Source organism: Chironomus tepperi, unplaced genomic scaffold, assembly GCF_022539635.2.
Source record: "Chironomus tepperi strain 1889 unplaced genomic scaffold, CSIRO-AGI_Ctep_v1 contig_260, whole genome shotgun sequence".
Classification (NCBI taxonomy): domain Eukaryota; kingdom Metazoa; phylum Arthropoda; class Insecta; order Diptera; family Chironomidae; genus Chironomus; species Chironomus tepperi.
The window spans coordinates 478,269-499,420 of record NW_027226382.1 but is presented as its reverse complement, the minus strand read 5'-3'; the positions used below and the strand labels follow the sequence as shown (position 1 = coordinate 499,420).

General features: G+C 31.2%; 1 protein-coding gene across 1 annotated transcript in view; it reads left to right on the top strand.

The window, feature by feature from the left end:
• Mid1 overlaps positions 1 to 20,327 on the top strand; it is a 43,966-nt gene extending 23,639 nt beyond the window's left edge. Inside the window, exons 2-5 of the mRNA XM_070641928.1 lie at positions 5,458 to 6,069; positions 16,556 to 16,752; positions 16,912 to 17,072; positions 18,026 to 20,327. Of these exons, the coding sequence (XP_070498029.1) occupies positions 5,458 to 6,069; positions 16,556 to 16,752; positions 16,912 to 17,072; positions 18,026 to 18,768 (1,713 nt within the window). The 3' untranslated portion in view covers positions 18,769 to 20,327. The remainder of the gene's footprint in view (positions 1 to 5,457; positions 6,070 to 16,555; positions 16,753 to 16,911; positions 17,073 to 18,025) is intronic.
• Positions 20,328 to 21,152: the final 825 nt, after the last annotated feature.

The window sequence follows — 21,152 nt, the reverse complement described above, 5'->3', positions numbered from 1 at the left end:
TGATTGAAAAATTAGTTTTTCCGAGCAATTAAAATTGTGTTTTCATTCATCGATGATTTCATTTTTCATCAGTCGATATTTTTTCTCCTTTTTTTATTTCCATTTGCTGTCCGCTGCTACATGCTATATTACAATACAAACGTGAATATATGAGATTTATATTGCGAATGGTTTGTTTATTTATACTGATCACATCAAATGAATCGATGGAAAAAAAGGAATGAAAAATTTTAAGTGTAATGCTCCCCTTTCCTATCCAGCTGCTTACAAAAATAATAAATATTGCATAGCATTTAAAGTACTCCAAATTAATAATTTATTAATACAATTTTTTATCCCGCAGCATTTTTCAATTTATTTTCATCGATTCTTTTAATAATTTTCGCAATTTGATGGGAAATACGCAGAATTAAAGAGTATACTCTACTGCCTTTATCGTCTGACTTTTGACAAAATATACATCTCCACCTTTTTGACCCAAAATTGCGTTTTGTCATCTTTAAAAAATTGTAACGTCATTTACGAATGACCCATAAGCAGATTATTGCTTCTATTCAATGAAAAGTCTAATTCTTAGTGAAATTTCTTGATTTTGATTGATGAATTTTTCTATGTGGGACACCCAACTGCGCAGTTTTGATTGAGATAGATTTATAGCTTTTTAGAGTTGTTGAAAAATAAAGACAAGTTCTTATTGAATTTTTTTTTTTTGTGGTTGTTGATGTAAAAAATACATTGCAGTTGGATATTTTCGAGTAAGACTGTTCACACTTCCATGCTGTTTGATGATTTATGTCTTTTTTTTCATCATTATAACATGTTGCATGATTCGTAATTGATTCTGGTAAATATTATTCGAAACTTCAAATGCACCGAAAATGAAAAATTATCGTCATGCCCGATCGACACAAATGCTACCGACATGATGACGAGGCGAGGCGGAATACTTAGAACCAAGTGGTAGCAACTTGACGAATGCAACAAAATTGGCCGAAAAGTTTCTTTTTACATAGTTCGTAGTGCCTAGTCGTAGTGATTTTAATACAGACTGGTCGACATACTTACTTACTTCGCTGGTCATGTCGATCAATTTTGATCCATAAATTGAATCTCTTAGCTTGTATTTAAAGATTGCGGCTTGCTAGGTTAAAACACTCTGGATTAACCAAAGCCTTAATTGACTCTGCCTAACTGAAAATTGAAGTCTCTCCCAAAAATCTTTTTAAGGGTTCTAGATATCAATCGGATCCATTTTATCTCAGTTTCGAGGTTTGTTGAGTAAGACTGTAATTTAAGGAAGTTCGCTTAAAGTTTCGATCCCGGTCTTGATTTGGGCTCAGTCTCAATCTCAAAAATTTTCTCACTCTCGATCTCGTGAATTCGTCAAAACCTCGACTTCGGGTAACCCCTAAATCTTTTATGTCATAAGTGGTCATTAGTTGTTTATATAACAAATGCAAGCAACTTCTTTAAATCATTAAAAAACTTTGAAAAGTTGAAAATTTATTTTTTTTATATCCACAATTTTTTATGAAGATATAAAATTCAAATTGCTTAAAACATTGAGACAAAATATCTCAATATAAGCATACTTTTGATTACATTAAATGAAAAAATAAAAAATGTCGAGCGAGAAACTGAAAAATGTGGAAAATTTCATCTTTTGCTTTGTTTTTTCAGCCTCAGAGCAGATTTTTTTTTATTGCGGAAAAATCCTCATCAAGAACTTAAAAATTGTTTTTCCAGACGAATATGCAAACGATACAATATCTAAACAATGAAATTGATTTTATCGATATGGAAGAAAATGATAAAAAAAATCAATTTTTCTGTGAAATGTGCCAACTAAGTGTAAAAGATAGCTATCCCCATGACCCTTATTTTTAAGGTTTTCGGAATTAATGTTCCTTTATATTAATTAAATTTGAAAATTCTGTACCAAAATTTTTAAAGGTACAAATATGCTAAATCTTATAGAACCCAAAATTCATCACAATTTAGCAATCCAATCGACCGACTCTCATTTTGTATATTTTCAGCACAAACTATCTATTTTTTTCAATGAACACAAATCAGACCACTAGCCACAATATTTCTTCATTCCGTAAAAAAAATGAATCGATTAGATAATCGAATCAAGTCAAATGATTGCGTGTAAAGCAGCAGTCATAGACATACGTTTCACATGATAACACTAAATGACTACGCTTAGCATTTAATCCACATTTGTGGCAATTTTAGTCACTCTGTGTCATTTATCACACTCATAAAGCCAGTCTCATACTTTTGTGCTCATGCTTTATATCAATTTAACGACTATCAAGGTTACAATGTTGGTAATAATGTATTTTGGAGTAGTTGGATTTTTTTTAACTTTAGTAAATTAAAGGGACGCAAATAAGTATTAAAAGGATAGGCAAATTAAAGTACATAAGAAGTTATTAAGGTTTAATTAAAAAGAACGCCTGCATTTTCTGCATTTTAGATGCAAATTAGTGAATCCTATAGCTTCAAATATTTAAATTCGTTTTATATCCGGAACCGTACCTAAGTCACGCTGACCTGGGTTCAGACTTTTGATCGATAAAACGATTTTCACTATTCGTGTATATTTGGAGAGTAAGGAATAGTATCAAATATTCATAAAATTTTGCATTTATAGCTGTACCTATATCAGGGGTCATTGATTGAGTTGCAATTTTCACAAAATTTTCATTTTTCCATGTTGAGGAAAATTAGTTTCCGTTTTTATATTTTCCATTCATATGTAGAGGAAAAGACAGAAATGTCATCAAATATGTACATAATGTAGATATGTATCTATAACAAATCAATAAACTTTTTACAACAACACTTAATGTGTATATGTCTGTATACATTGAATGTGCTAAAATAATTTGTCCCTTATATTTTCCGGTTACATGAGATCATGTAAACAATTTTTTTTTCTTTTACACTCCACCTATTAAATTTCCACACATACATGTGTGTGCACACATAGGCATAGGCTCGCAAATTATTATGTACACGCAAGAAAAGTTTGTATATGTAACTACATCTCAGTTCCTATTTTATGTGTCTCCTCAATCATTCTATCTCCTCTTACATCCACCAGTGACTATCTCAATGAGACTCGACAAAGATTCTCGATGCTGATGAAAATTGTTTTCAATGCCTTTGCTTTTGTGCTTCTTATTCGTCTGTTTCAATCATATTTGCTTCTTGTCTAGAGCGGCCATCTGCTGTATTATTGCTGAGACGCTGCTGTACTATTCTCCTTTGCTGCTTTGTCCCGACAAAGCCTCAAAATGTCCCGATTACAATAAATCGAAAATGCAATTTAGGAATTTCCCAATATTTTGTGACAATCCTCTGGTCACCCAATTCTTGTCAGACGTCCTTGAGTGAAATTTATGAGATTTTTTGAGGAATTTAAAGATGTACAAAAACATGAATTCTTTGACATGGTTTAGTTTAAAAATGATAAAGTTTCAGGATGTCAAAAGATTCAGCCATATTATTAATATCTCCTAAAATGCCTACACGGGATGAAATAAAGATAAATTGAGTTTATCATAACGAACAGAAAGAAATATAAAGGAAGAAAATGTGTGAGTGAACATACAAGAATGTTTACTACTATTGCATGTCGAAAGGTTATTTTCATCACATCGTACTGTAGAGAAAAAAAACACTGTTTTTTGGATGCTCGCAATTTAATCAATATAAGGGCTTTTTATGAGGTGCCATTAAATCGAAATGAATATTTTTATGGGAAAGTTTATTTGTAGATAATAAATAAAAGAGGGGGGAAAAAAATTGATGTGTAGGGAAAAATTTCGTGGAAAATTTGTCATCATTTTTTTTCACTTGACTTTGATGTTGTTCTGATGTCATCGAATTTATGGGATAGTTTTGATCGTAATAAAGTGATAATTTTATGTTGATTGGATAATTGATTAATCATCAATATAGAACAAGTCACCTTAGATGTTAAATCTCATCTTGATTGAATAATAAGTTTCAAGACTACAAGGGTTATCGTTGCTTTGATATAATTAACTATCTGTTTTATCGAGATCAATGCTATAAAGTCATGTTAAAGTTCTATGTAAGGCAAATTACACTTGTGAGATAAAAGTAATGTTTCAAAAGCTAGCCTTATGCGCTAAAGCTATACGGTTAATAATCAATTGTGCTTCACACTTCTTACCTACAGTTTATGGTAGGATCCAAATCACATGCAAGCTTTGACTCACAAGAACTCTAGTACATCATTAAACCTGATGTATCCTACTATGTCCCTAGTAACAATTCGTGTGCACAAAATTACTTACTTACTTACTTATTTCGCTTGCCGAACAGATCAAGTGTGATCCATGGCCTCCTCAGTCAACTCATGGAGCTGGCTCTATAGCTGGCTACCGCTTGCCAATTACTAATTCTAAGTGTGACACTATCTCTATCGAAATCTTCTTTCCATGAGTTCTTTGGCCTACCGCACGATCTCTTGCCATCTTAAGGTGCGCAAGATTATGCCATGAAAATCATCAATATACCAGTATACGCTTAAAGTTATTCCTAGCAATGGATATACCAAACATACAAACATACAAGCATGTACACCTTGGAAAGCATACGGTATATAAATGGCTGAAAATCCGACCACCAGCCGACTTGACTCCAGATTGAGACTGATTTTCATTTAATCTGGCCTGAACCTAGAGCGTGAAGCTAGAACTGATAGTTGAAGTCAGATTTGGTGAAGCCGACTTCAGTCTAGACTTTTGAATCAAGAGAGCCAGGAACTGAATTTTCAATCACTTCTATGTCATGTGGTTTTGAACAATACTGTACCAATGCTGCACCTCTATTAAGATTTCAAAGATATTCTTAATTCAGTGATTTTACAATCAAATCATCCTATGGACAATGTTTAATAGAGAATTTCAAGACATTGTATTCAAAAAGTAACTTAAAATCATGAACTTTACCCTCTTGTACCATCTACCCACATCTCCAAACATAATTTAACAATTTGTCATCAAACAGTAAATTTTAGACATATTTCTTGTGCATTATATAATGTTTTGTAAGTGTATACACAATAAAAAAAAATATTTCTCGAAATGTATCTAAACATAAAGTGATACATATCATTGCAGAGTATAAAAAAATATGGAAGAAAAGGAGAAGTAAAATGACATATAGTTTATATTACAATCAATTACAAATGAATAAAGAGAGTGGAGAGGAAAATGAAATTGACTGCTTTTTCCTTCTTTCTATTCTGCTATCGCGTGTTCCTCATAAAATGTATAATGTCACTATTGAGATAAATTTATCATGTAATTGTTTAATTTGTATGTAATGGCAACATCTATCCATAAATTTTGCTAAATTTTGATCTGGACTGACTGAATATCTAATAAAATTTTGTTTATTTTCTACTTTCAGGGTTCATGTTCAGCCGGAACACTGCCAGTGGCATGGATTAATGAAGGCCCAGGGCCACCGATGCAGTGCCCGCAATCATGTCAACATAATCATGTAAATGATCGTTATAATCAAAATACATTAAAAACTTCTAATGATAATAAAAATACTAATAATTATAATAATAATAATAATAATAATAATAAAATAAACAAGAATAATAACAATAATTTTAGTAATAATAATAATAATAATAATAACATGAAATATAATGATATAAATATGGAGAACCGGTTAAAAGAAAATCGACAGTGCCTTGACTATTTGGGGGGCGATAATAATGATGAATATAGTCCATCTAAAATATGTAATGTAAAATCATCAAGTGATATTGAGACCAAATTGAAATCGATACGTTTAAGACATTGCTGTGAACGTAATGTTGCGAGTGCATTACATAATGATGCATATATTGATGTATTGAATGGTGGTGCTGCCTGCAAAATGCGTCTCAACGAACTTATTGAAGCAGATAGATTGGCGGAGCGTTTAACTTGTGAATTTATGGAAATTTTAGTTAGATACGATTGCGTTTCTCGGTATTCGTTAATTCATCGCTGTGGAGATTGTAAAGTGAGTACTTTTTGGATATTTTATTCTATTCTTATTTTTAGCGTCCAATTGAGCATTCTTTGTTAAGAGAGTAAGTGGGGTTCAATTGGTCAAGGGATGAAATATGATTCAATTACACATGTTAAGCTTTTATAATTCCTGATTGAGTATCACTCTTACATGTCCTTCAAAATTACAAAAAATATAAAAAGTCTAACTGTAGCTTTATAGCCTTGTAGCAACAATGCGATAAAAGTCTGAGGAGGAGATTGATTGTGAAAAAAAAAAAAAACATTTTGTGCAGCACAACCGCCTTCTTCATCATTTTTATTTTTTTCATGATATGTTTATTGAGAATCGAAAGTGGCACTGTTGCTAAAGCACTTGTGGTCAGCTAAAGGCTATTGAATTTGCGGAATCGATAGTGGATGTTTAATATGTGGTGTGAGAAAGAATAAATAACATAAAAGATTGGAATTACAAGCTCTAATTGTTCCACTGAGAAATGCTATGCTTTCAATCTGTCAATAATTGAATTTTTTTTTCTTCATCGTAAATTACTTCCTGTGTATTTTTTAATTTAATGATATACACACAATAAGTAGACAGGATGAAAAACATTCAGTGGCCTAGTAAAAATTTTGAGCATTTTTTAATATTGAAGGTTTACTTTAAAGCTATCCAAATAGTTTATCAGACATGATTCTTAGACATTACAAGTTGCTGTTTATTGATGGAATGTTTGTGCTGTTTTTCAATTGGATGGTCTACATAAATGTTGGTCAGGATGTTTAAGTATCATTTCCCTTACAGACAATGAGTTTCCTTACCAAAATCAGCAGGCACATAAGTATATTCAATCAGCATGCTCAATTTTGAGTGCGTACTAATGTGCATGCTCGTTGTCCGTTCAAGTTTCAGTTGAAAAGTTCTTAAATTTAAGTAAATTTATAAGAATCGACCATAAAATATTAAAAATTCCAAAAAAGTTCAGCAATAAATTATTAACATTTTTTGGGTTAATGGAAATCTAGCGTAGGCAAAAAGAACATTGTTCAACCTTATTGAAAGAAATACATTAAAAACCATATTTTTTTAATATTCGGATAAATTTACAAAAACTAGTTCCATACGTAAGCGAAAAAGGAATGGAAAAGAAAATAGAAAAATGTTCTGCCTTCACCTTTTTTGACGTTTTTCTACTTAATTCTCTCTCTCCCTCTCTTGTTTGAGATTTAATTTTCCTCACAATGAAATCTAGGTCGCAAAGAGACGCAAAAAAAGAAGAGAAGTTTCAGAGCGGACAATAGAAGGGAAAGGAAGATTGATTTAACATCATTCATTAAAATGATGAATTTATTTTATGGAAAAATTTGCAGGATTTTTTAGGTTGAATATGAATCTTAAAGTGTCTGTTCCAATTTGGAATTGAAGCGATTACCAGCTTTTGGTGTGTGATATCATTCATGTCACCCGAAAAGAGCGAATTTGTTAATCGATCAAAAATCCGGTCCTAGATTTGTGTGACTCTGGCATGTTACCAGATTTCAATTAAATATTCTGATTTGGTGCCTAGTAACGGGTTTTAGATCGAATAATCGACTTGTGATATTCGAGTCAGTTTTAAATTAAATTGATTCCAAAATTAGTGGCCGATTATCAGTCTACACTTAAAGTCTTATGCAATAAATGTCAGCCGACGAAAATCGGATGATACAGTATGCCCCTAACTGGCAAAGAGCATACTTTCATGGTACAAAAAGACCAATTCTGTACCTGAAAATGATAAGAGACCACATGTTGGGAGTAAGAAGTTTAACTGATGATTATCGCTCTGAAAACTTTAGCAGAAATATCATCGCATGCTTGTAAATTTAAGGACTAAGTCCCATTTATTGAATATTGCATAAGAAGTCAAAGAATCATTATCCAAAAAGGTTCAATTCCAATCAAAACTCTCTTGATCAATAATTTTTTAAATCAAATTGAATCCGACTTAGTTAGATCTTAAGATTAAACTGAATTAACTATTAATAGAAATATTCTAAAAATACGACGTCAATTTTTCAAAGTGTTGACATCCAATCCTGCTTCATTCATCCCAAAAATGGCACAAAAAAACAATTTATGGTCACAAACACTATTTTATCAAAACTTCATTCATCATTTTTCATCCATTTTTCTTTACTTCATTGAAGAAAGCATAGAAATTCACGCACAGAAAGTTCCAAAAAAAGGAACACAAAAAATATACGGAAAGTAAGTGACGAAAATGGAAATGAAAGAATGAAATATTTTTCTAAAGCATAATGTTGAGCGATAATCATCATCGTGATCCCAAGTTTACTCCTTTTTTTTCTTGGTTATATAAAAAAAGGATAAAGTTTCCCTTTTTTTTTTATTTGGCATTTCCTCTGATTCTCTTATGCATCAGCAACCCTTACAAAGTTAAAGAAAATTTTCTTAGTGTTGTGACTTTTTTTACAAGAAAAAGAAAAGGAAAAATAATTTTTTTCAATGTAATATTCAAATGAAATGAAAGTGGACTTAAAGAAGCTAAAAACAAATTATTGTTTCAATTATGAATTTTCACTCAATTTGTAATTTTCCACTATGTTGTGCGCGTAGCACAAAATGTAATGTAAGGACATAAAAATATAAAGGAATTGGAACATCATTTGCTTGATACCACAAAAGTACTTGATATATGAAAATGTAGCTTCAGAATTTTATGCAAATTTACTAAATTAGGGAGGCAATTTGTTTATTTTTACACATCATCTGCATATTTTTTAAAGCTTTTTGTACTTTACACGTGTCTCTGATTCACAGAGAAGTATATCCTGTCTTCTTGCTAAACAACTGTCGACTTGGCTAGTATATGTATCTAACCCACAGCAGTGATGGGCAATTTGTGGCAGCGGCACACTAGAGTAGAGTCAAAACTTTTTGGAAATGCCATGATCCGTATGCCATGTGCCAAGACTTACCATCATCATTTTCCATGAAAATTAAAAGGTTGCCAACCACTGATTCCAACCATATTTACTATATAATTTTAAAATAACTGGAATTCGGAGTCATAGATATATTTTACCCATATCCTTTTCACTTACGCCATGTAAAGATGTAATTTTATATTATTACTTTTTAAATGTCTAAATTGTAACTGATTGGGATGTTATTTTTAGTGGGATGTTTAGTAACCATGGAGATGGAAAATTGATTAAATGTTTCATTTGAATATAGGATAGAATTTTTGGTAAATGGTGAGCAGCATTCATCTTTTCAAACTTTTATGGGATGAATTTAATGAAGGGATGAACGATTTGGGAGGTTCAAGGTTTTCATTGTGGGTAATTTTCTGCAGCAGGGAGAGGGGGGATTATTTTGGGTATGGACCGCAAAAAATGGTGGGATGGATGGTTAAGTTGGGATTGTGGTCTCGGAAAACTCTAGCAAAATGAATGCACAAAAAAATTTAGGGTATACCCCAAGTCCCCTCCCTCCCCTTGAGTACGTCCCTGTCATCCAACAAGAAAAGACTCAATTAAATCAAATTTATTTCCAATTAAAAATTGATTTATGTCTCTTCTTTCATCGCAAGAAATCTCAGCTCAGTTTGAGTTCCTCTCCTTATAAACGACATAAGATACTTCTTCTCTCTTGGAGGTTTTCAAAAATGTCTTCATAAAATAAAATTCAATTATTATGTTTTAGTATAAAGATATCCCTCGAAAATACTTCCTTTATCTCCCCCCTTTTTTTTCCTTTCTCTCTCATCCTTATGAATGCATTTTGTATCTTTCTTGTGAAATTCCCATGGCATCCAGCAACAACAATAAACCACAACTGTGAAAAAAATACTGAATGATATTTATTATAACAAAATGTATATATACATGTATATTTACAGATATTAAAGCTAGAGGTCTTCTTCCTCTTCTCATTCATATGCCTTTCTTTTCGTTTTTACTGTCATCAATTTTACTCTTTCCTTCCTCATTGCTGTATTTGTATCTCTTCATCCACTAGCGTATTTAGATAATATATTTCTACCATTTTAGAGTCGTTGAGTGTTCCTTAAGGATTTATTTCACAAAATTACATTTAAAGCTTGGGTTTGGTGAGAAGATAAAAGAAATTATATGATGAAAAATAAATGAAAATGCGAAAAGTGAGAGGGAGAAAAAAAACTAACGCCATAAAGAAATTGACAATGTCTGAGAATGGAAAATCTGTTGCGTAGGCTTACGTTGATGACAGCATAAGCTTGTAATGAGTTTTAAGGTATTTCTTTTCTTCGATTTTCTATATAATTGTTCTTGTTCAAATAAATTATGTTGGATAATCTTAACTTCTTAAATAATACAAACTTACGATTGCCTGCACGTTTTCAAACACGAGGAATGGAAACTGCTTGGAGATACCACAATTTTTGTTTGTCTAGAAATTTTAAAGTAATTAAAGATATAAATTTAAGTGGCTAATTTTGTAATTAAGGGGATGATTAGGGAAGTACTGACTTACTTGCTTTGTATGCGGTACAGATCAATTGTCCATAGTCTCCTTCAGATGGCGTCTAAAGCTGGTTACACATCCCCATTTAAAATGCCAAGTTCAGTCCTATCTTTATCGAAGAGTTCTTTAGTCGTCCACGAGCACTGATTTGATTAATGGAACAATTTTCCTATTTGGGGCTTATTTATGTTACACATGACTGCTACTGGCTCTTTCAACAACTGATTCTACTTAATTATACTAGTTGAATATGCTCGTGAGCGTTACTTTCAGCTTGTTCTTCACTTGAGACTACAATTTCTGCATGATAAGACTAGTTCATATGAATTGCCAGTTCCTCATTCCATGCTGACATTCTTTCATCACTGTTCACTCTAAATTAGCTTACTTAGCAATAATACACCTTGCAGGTACCAATCCTCATCCATTCTAAATGAATGAATACCTTATAGAGCCTCATAAATATAAAATTTAATCAAAAAATAATCCAAGCTAACCTCAAAAACTATTTAGGAGTCAGTACATATTTTCCAATAAAATATCTTGCTCAATATTTACTCAAGATATCGATAAAAAGTGAAACAAAGGGGGGAGATTGGAATGAAAAAAAAAAAATATTTGAGTGCTCTTCTTATCGCAAACATACAAACAATTCCAATGTCCTTCACTTTCATCGACAAACAGTTGAAAATGAAATTGGGTGTCAAATTTTGTAGTTTATTATGTAACAAATATGCTGAAAAAATCTAAAATAATTGAGTGAATCAACAAAACTAAAATATTTTTATCAATTTATTGAACATTTTTCGGAACTATAGTGTTATATGACTATGTTTAGGTGTATGAGAGTCTCTTACATATTTTTTTTTTCCTTTATACACTCATCTCTCGATTTTATGATAGTCGAGCGCATGCACAAAGAGAAGAAAAGAGATTTTCTGCAGTCAAGGAAAATGTCAAGGAATAACAACTTAAACAAAATTGTATTGAAAAATTGTAGACACATTGTGGAAAAATTGGAACTGAATTTTATTTAAGTAACTCAACTACATTCCTGTTTATTACATAATTAAAGCTCATGATGTCCAGCCCTAGGAGTAAACTTATTCCTATACATGAAACTTTTCTTTATATCGTCCTTAACGATAACAGCATATTAATTTATAATGAACAAATGAGTGCCATTTTGTTAAGTAAATTTCTATTACTTAACTAGCAAATTCTACATCTTCTATACCTTTTTCAATAGGGAAATAACAGAAGAGACAATTATTGACCTTTTTTTAGTGATTAGCAGGTCATAAACTTGCACTTGACACTTTTAATTACTTTCGTAAAGTGTTTATAGTGTAAGCATTAAATATAATAATTTGAATTAATTAAAAGTTTTTTTCAACTCCCCCGACTACCCTCATTCATTACTAATTCATGTATTTCAATAAGTTTCGCTTGCTTCATTCAAAACATAATTAAATTTTAATATGAAAAATATGAAAAAAATCTATTTAATTATTGATTAATGAAAAAACTTATTTTGGAACCTAAACAAAAAATTAAAAAAAAGACTTATTTTTCATCAGCAACATGAAGTGTGTATAATGTTTTGTTTGATCAGTAAACAGCTCGTTTGTAATGAACACACTTAAAGAATTTATTGATTGCTATTTACGCGATTACACCTGTGAATACTAAATGGGTTTAATTTGCTGAATTAAGAAAAATCTCAAAAAAAATTTATTTGAAATAAATTTTTCGATGAATAATGATGTACATGCTGTATCATGTAAACAAATTTAATGAATATTCTCATTAGTTTGATTAAAAGTTGTTAGAATATGACGTCAAATATGAATACGTTCATCAACCTCAAATGCTGTAGGTCTAAAATTCTAATTTTCCCGATATCTAGTCCACTTTAAATAGTAAAAGAACACATGTAAGGAAGCTATTAATAGAGGCAGTATAGCTGGCATTGGCAACATAGTTGACTGTTGGTTGACGACTATTAGCAAGAGCCCGAAGATATTATCTACCATCGTCAGTCACCAACAAGCATAAAAGGAAAGCCAGCGATAGACCCATCTTCAGTCACTAACTAAGATAAACAACGGATTACAGTATACCTCTATGCCCAGCTAAGTAAATCTTTTGCTCCAAATTCTCAAAAATTAATTCACAATTGTGGAATTTTAGTCAAATTTAAGTTTGAGAATTTTCTACTTTGCATTCATTTTTCATTGTTGGATTTTCCTTTTATAAAGTTTTTCACCTCAAACAAAAAGTATAAAAGTGTTTTCTTTAAGTGCTCCTTTTGTGGTTTCCATTATTTTATAACAAGTCACGTGTGATTTTGTTTTTTGTATTTCATTGATGATTGCACGTTGTTATAACGTTTATTTGAGATTTGAATAATATTTTTATTGTGCATAGTTGAAAACCCTTTTTGATGCAAAAGTTTAGTCTGTTTTTGAACTCCGATGAATAAACATTATTGTGAATTTTGTAATTATAAAGCTAATTCAGCTTTTAAAGTGTTATTCAGATGTGTCGCTTGTTTATACACCACTGCCAATAACTCTTGATGCCAATAAATCCTGTGTATTTTGCTAATAATCTTTCAATTTCCATAAAACTACACTTATTTGAACTTTTTAGAGTCATAAAAAACAAAAATTTCAAATAAAAATCTCATTTTTGTGATATATTTTGTCACTTCTGCTTCTCTCTTCTATGATTACAGATGTTTATACTGTAACGATTTTAGCATTTTATCCTTCATTTTTCTTTCTCCTATTTTTTCTCATTCTCCCAATTTGATTATTTTCATGGAATTTGCAATGAGGCTTTAACCATCTATCTATTCATCTTTCCATATTTTTTCTCTTCTGTATGTATGTGCCATGCATTTAAAGATAAAAGAAAAGAGCTTCGAATGATTTTATTTTATTTGTTAGAGATGTGAAATCTATTATTGACTGTATGTGCTGCATTTTATTATTATTGTGATCATCTACATTTCTTTCCGTCGCTTTCTTCTTTCCCCCTTTTTTATATCACTTGATTTGTTTGTTTTTTCTAGACAACTAAACAATATACATACATATATGAAAATAATATTAAAACTTTTATGCATAAAATAAGCATTTACAGCGCTTTTTTTTGAAGATAAAAATTTCGTCTTATACCCTAGCTCCTCAACATGTTGATGACGTAGGATGTACCAACGCAATTGCATACGACGTTGCATTCGTCATGAAGATTTGTCGACGTCATTAAGATTCTACGTCATATGACGTCATGACAATCTCCAGTCTTATGACAGTCAATTGATGGCGTTAAGAATTCATATTAAATACATTAACATAGCCTTCGTCATGATGTTTCGCTCGGGATATTATGCCAAACATAAAATACCCTTTGCTTTATCTATAATATATGCTAACAATATCTAGTTATGCATAGATAGATTCCAAACTATTTTTATTGTTGTTTTCTAAGAAAATTTTATCTGTTCCAATGGTTATAACCATAAGTAAGTCTATTATGTGATGAAATGTTTGTATTAAATGACATAAAACTTGTGTTGAGAGTAATTTGTAAGAAGTTTTTAACAAAATTTGACACATTACTTCCACAATTCTGTTTTATTAAAAACTTTGGAAAATTTTAGGGACTATTTACTTATTACGTAACGAGGAAAATCTACTTACTCACTTCACTGGGTAAACAGATGTTATCTATGGCGTCTAAAACTGGCTCTATCGCTGGCTGCTCTTTGCCAATTACCAATACCAAAAGCTTCACTACCCTATCAACAGCCTCCATCATCTCCATTCGAGATGTACCTTACAAAATATCAAACCCATCTAAACGCGTTACGTAATAAATGAATCGCGTCTTTGACATATTCTAAAGTTTTAAGCAAGTTTTAAGAGAGTCTTGTTTATAGAAATGTCAAGTAAATATCCCTTAAAACAATAAAAGTTGCTTAGTTCTCTGAATCAAGACGTATATGCTAAGTTAGTTCAATATCTTCAAATTGAGGAAAGTTCTGTATAAACTGTTCATTGAACAATCAAGTGCTTAGTTGAAATGAATAGTTTTAAGCTACTTTGGAATCATAATAAGTTGTTTCTTCTTCATAATGCTAAAAACTTCAGCCAAAACAATCCTGAATCAATATTTTACAATGGTTATCATATGTTGGAAAGAATAAATGGGAACACTGAAAAGGCTGAACACAGAGGACTATAAAATTACAGTGTAATTAAACCTTTTGTTGTCGATTTATGACTGTGTCATATAGAAGACAATTAAAATCATTAACCAATTTTTTTTGGTTTTAACGAGATTCATTAAATTTTTGTCGATCCATCTCATCCTCTTCCTTTTTTTTCGACTCTCAAATTTTATCAACATTATTATAATGCATACACATATTTCATAATGAATAAAAATGGGTTAAATGATATGAACGTAGATAAATGAGCACATAAACATGATTACGAATATAAATATATGAAAGGCAAATATCCATCAGCTTACTGACATTTATTGTCTGTTAAGTAATTAAATATTGTCATGTTTAACAAATTATTAGCGGTTCTGACTCATGCCCTTGTTGATGATGTTGAAAATTACAGAAGAATTATAAAGGTCACTGGAAATTAGTGATTTAATCCTTTATTGATTTTTTTAAGTATTTAATGAGTATTCATTTCACGAGCATGAATTTTAAGGCATTAGGAACTTACTGTTCGCATTTTTCGAATTTTCCAACCTTCCGGAATCAGTTGACTTATATGAAAATTGATCGCTATACAGACTCAATTCTAGGAATTCAAACCAAATGGAAGATTTACTTCCACCCTTAAAAATAACTTTACCAACAAAATTTTGTTTACCAACTTGACACAATTAGTCTCACATTTACATGAATCTACATGAATATGATGCCTCTTAAGCCTCTTCTAAAAGACATAATAACAAAAATTTACAAGGCGTGTCTGCTCTTTATTTAGTAGGTGGTTGATTAAATTCAAGGGACGAAACTCATACAATGTAAATTGGTTTGGTTGCATGCTCTCTATTTTTGGTCAGTTCCTTGCTTGTATATATTACAGAATTCGTTCATAACTATAAAAACTGTAGCATAATATCTGTGCTTTAATAGAGTCAAAATGCTTCTCAACATTTTCTGAATTGTCATTTGTCTTGGAAGTGCTCAACAATTTGTTTTGGAATTTACTGGCATGACATGCATAAACTGTTGGAAAAATAAGGATCAAGATTGTGTGGATGGCTAATAAAATGAGTTTGTAGACACAGTTTTAATTTAAATGTCATTTTTAAGAATATATGGGATGTTTTTAGGGGGCTGTTCATAAATGATATCCTAAAAATAGTTATGCTTAGTAAATATATCCGAATTAAGTTTTTAACGGTCGGTTGTAAATCATACCACACTTAGTCTGAATGTGCGTCCGTCATTCTACAAATGAGGTAGTTATGATAGTATTTTACACCATCATTTAATATACTTATTCCGGCACATAGGCTGGACGCAAACCAGAGGTATCAGGGGACACACCTGAGATTTGACCACCCTAGGAGTCAACCTTCAGTTTGCCCATTTTCTACGCAATATACTAGTTTTAAACTATCAAGTCATATCACATCCTCACCACAAACCTTCATAAAGCAAACTACAAACTATAAAGAGACATAGCTGATGAAAAGCAAATGATCAAAATTGAGACGTTTGAATAAAAATGTAAATTAATAAAAAGGGGTTAATTTCTTTGGATAAAATGTGTAAACACCCTTGACCATTATCAAGTCTCCCTCAAATTTTCATTCAAAAAATGTATAATCTCTGTTAGGGTTTCAACAAGGATGCTCTTCAAACAATATTTAAAATTCAAATGTCTCTAGTTTAATTTCAATTTATTAACTGACTTTTTTCTTATTCTCTATATTTTTTCAGGAAATGTATCGACGATGGGTTTGCAGTACATTTATTCCATATTTTGCAACGCAAAATGATATTAAATCAGATCCATTGCCCGAGACAACAACAACTGTACAATCAACGAATAACAATGTTATGAATAATATCGACAGTAAAGCACAAAAAATGTTTATGCAAGATCGCATTCTAGAGGACTCCAATGAAATAAAGAGGTAATTTGATTATTCATTTACTGTCGCTGATTTATTTTTTATTGTAAAATTGCATTTCTACAAAAAAAAATGGAGTAAATTCATTTCATCCTCATCCATTTTATCATGTCGCTATTTTCCATTCTTTTCATACTTATTCTTCATATTTATTTATTATAGGTCAAGAAGAAAAGCTCGCTTAGAACAGAAACGAATTCGAATACGACCGTGTATAAGTGTTTGTCAAAAGGTTGAACAAATATGCCCATATATGTTGCCTGCTGATCGCGCTCCTGCCTATCCCACTCAGTACGCTGGTGAACCAACGTTCTTTTGCCTCGGTAAGTATATTTTAATTAGGGTTCGTCCAAAATTGCGGGTTTGCAGACAAAAAAATGCAAGTCTGCAGCTTTAGACAAACTATAAAATAAAGTCCAGAACTGCAGGCATGTTAATCTAAATTGTAGAAAATACAGTCCTGCAGTTCTTAGCAGAACTCTTATCTCTATTCTCTAAACTTACTCTTCATCTCTTCAGTCATGAATTAATGAGTTCAAAGTAAATTGGATTGTTAAGCAGTCAATTCTGATAATAGAGTATTACTTGTTCGGGTTACACCAAAATTAAAGGTTACACCAGTTAGGGGCTATCTAAAGTTAGAAGTTTATTATTTATAAGAATTGATACATACTTTTTGAGGTTGCACCAGAGTTGACAGGAATTTCAGAGTCTAGACTCCAAAAGTCCATTAAGACGCTTCTATTAAAGTCTGGGCTGTTAAAAATACGTGGATTTTGACTTCACGCACTCTACTTGAGTTTGGTCTTGAATCAATAATGGAGTCCTGCCAACTCTAAGTTACACAATTCTATTATTGTCAAGCATAAAACATAAAAAACCTCTATAAATTGGAATAAAATTTGTCGTGATAAAGTTGACCCCCAAAACCCTTTTTCCTGTATGATAATCTCTTATAACCAAGAGTAACAACGGCTTAACTTCCTAATAGCATGAAAATGCACGTACACAGTAATAAATTAAAATTCCTTAAATGCTTGAAATAATTGAGTAGCATTTCATATAAAAAATAACGAACGAGTGTATAGGTATGAAAATATATGAATCTCTAAGCATAAGAATCCTTGACCCATTACAAATCATTGAGGTCGATCATCATCATCATCATGAACTCATGAATGAGAGAGAATTGAAGAGAAAAAATGAGAGAATCGAGTTGAAAAAAAAGAAAAATTTTATTCATTGACTCTTCCTTTTTCCATTGTTCTCATTTTAGATCCCAACATCGATGAGACTGGAAATCAGTTATATAAATCGAATCATGGTCCATCAGAATGCTGCTACAATTATTGCAAAGATAATGATGGATTGTGTTCGAGTAATTGCGATCCTATATTCAATTTTAACAATGAAACTGCCATCATAGTCGATCGCAATCGTTCAAATACATCGAAGCATCATACAAACGAGACGAAATCGGATCCTTTTATGAATCAAACGCCAAATCTATTTGTCAAACTAGACAATGGAACGTATGTACTAAATGATTATAGTAGTATGCCTGATCTGAAGGACATGCAATGTAACATACTCTATAATACTACACAATCAACGCAACAATGTTCAATATCACAAGCGCAAGTTGCTGCTGTCACATCTAGCGCAAATTCTTTTAACTACTATCCCTCGTCATCATCATCATCCGTTATGTCAGTATCAATATCAATTTTAATTCAACATCTAACAACTTATAATAATCTTATTGATAATTATAATGATAAATATGATAATAATAATTATAACAAAGGAAATAATCATCATAATGATAATGGTAATGACAACAACAACATCAATAGTAACAACAACAGTTTTACCTATCAGCACCTAAATCTAGTCGAAAAATTTTCAATCAGATGCATTGTCGCACTGCTAATAAGCCATTGGACGAATCTTGTGTGGATTTTAATGAAAGTTTTAGCACTACAACTAATATTGCTCCAACTTGCCACCGGATCATAGTTTTTGAATGAAACATACGACATATTTTGTACGAAATAAATAATAACGCATTCGGAGCGAATTCGAAAAAAAAAATAAATAAAATATATAACACAAAAAAATATAAAAAAAAAACTTGAATCGCGCGCGCGCAGACTGCAATCATTCGAGCAAACAGCACCAAAAAAGCACCACATATACATGACTATACGACGACAAGTGGTGAAAATATGTTGAACAAAAAAAAAAAAGAAAAAAAATATATGAAATGAAATTAAAAAAATAATATAAAAAAATGAGTGTATTTGTGTGTGAACATCATTATTCTCATCATCGTCATCATCATCATTATGTTGAATGGTTGCGATGAGGATGCACATTAAAATTGAACAATTTTTATTTGTCTCTTTAACACACATACAAGCATATATTGAGAATTGCACACATCTACCATGAGACATAATATACTTGAAAATGAAAAAAAATTAAAGAAAAATGTTGAAAAATTTTAATGAATGAAGCAAAAAGAAAAACGTGGAAATTTATTTTCTCACGGAAATTTTTAAGGACCACGATAAAAAAAAATGTTAAATGTGAACTCAAAACCCCGAAAAAAGATGCAAAACAAAAAATTTTAAAAATATATATGAAAGTGAATGCAGGCACAAGAGTTTTATCTTTTATCCCTGATGCGGAATGGACATATAGTGAAAAAATAACGGACATTTTTGTTCTTTTGTTTCAAAAAAATATTTAAAAAATAAAAATCCGTTAAAAAGTGAAATGAAATTTTTAACAAAAATGAAAAAAAAAAAACAAAATAAAAAATTTAGGTGAATTAATTATTAAAAAATAACAGTTCTTAGTTAAGGATAATAAATAAAAATGTTTTTATTAAGTGAAGCACAAAAAAAAACTAAAATTTAGAGCATGGAAAAGTGGTGTGAAAGTGAAGGAAAATAATTATTAGTCCGTCAATTTATACATAAAGAAAGCTGTTAATTAGAAAACAAAAAAAAAATATTGTAATAAAAAAACACTTCATGAAGGCACAAAATTAAAGAAAATGAGGACGCGTAGAAGGATATTCAGTAGATCTCGAGTGAGTAAAGTGTGACAAAGAGAAAATACCAAAAGGCAGATCAGGATTTTCCATCATCATCGACAGAGCAAACACACAAAAAAAATATCATCATCGATCATTAAAGTCAGTCAGTCTTTGACATGTAATGGAAAATGGAACACACACAAATACATACAAAAGCAAAAGCCGAGAATGAAAAAAAAAGTAAATTTTTTTTTGTGTTTCTCTTCCCCCTAACTAAGAGAGAATCGAGAAAAAAAGGAATGAATTATATAACCTTTTCAATGAGAACGAAAAACGGAAGCTGAAAAAATTTTCCTATATTTCCATTATATCAGCAGAAAGTTTTTTTTTTTGCCTGCTTGATATATTTTTTTTTTTCATATTTGAAACACATTATACAGTTGGATAGATAATTGAGCCATTGAATAAGTACAACATATACTTTTAATGAAAATTTTTGTGTATCCCGAGCGATACTATGCAGTGAACTACTTTTTTTGCCGTAAAAATGGGTCAAAATTTGGAATCTGAACTTTTACAGTGCCGTCAGGACAATGTCAGGTCTTTCATACATGAACGTAATACCAGATCTTGAAGTCGACTTGGATTTTGTGTTGAAAAATCGATTTAAGTCGATTCGAGTCTATGAAAAAATTGAGTCGACTTCGAACTCTGCGTAATACGGCGATGTAGCTCTGAGCGGACAGAAATTTGTTAGAACCAGTCATTAAATTGACATTAACTGGCATTTGATTAGTTATAACATTTTTTCGGTCCTCATGGTAGCGTTGCCCTAGCGAACACGTTGTATTTGTCGGGTATGTTGATCTCACTATTGGAATTTAAAGCTCGAATTTGACTCAGATTCCATGTTGAAAAGTCAACTCGACAAAATTCAAGTTGACTTCGGGCTCCAACAAAAGATTGGGGTGTTCATTGATGGTTCTTTGAAAGCCACCCTAACATGCAAAGAGAATGCTCACATTAAATATACTAGTTGGTATTCTCGTGAGCTTTGCTCTCATCTCTTGAGAGCACGAGCACAGCTTTTAGGGACAGAGACAAATTTCACGTGAAAATTAAATTAGAATCAAATCTTAATCTCTAAACTTAATCAGATAAAGAATTTCTTAAGAAAATCTGATTCTGTCATGAATAATTTAGTCACTTTCATGCAATAATCTAGTTAAAGCTCTAGACAAAAGCTTTAAAAAGTCGGCTTAGTAATTATTTACTTAAAGAGTCGTTCTTTTTCCAAAACAGACAATGTATTGGCTCTCAAGTGGCAGAATGTGCTGAGTACGTCACTAACAAGCAT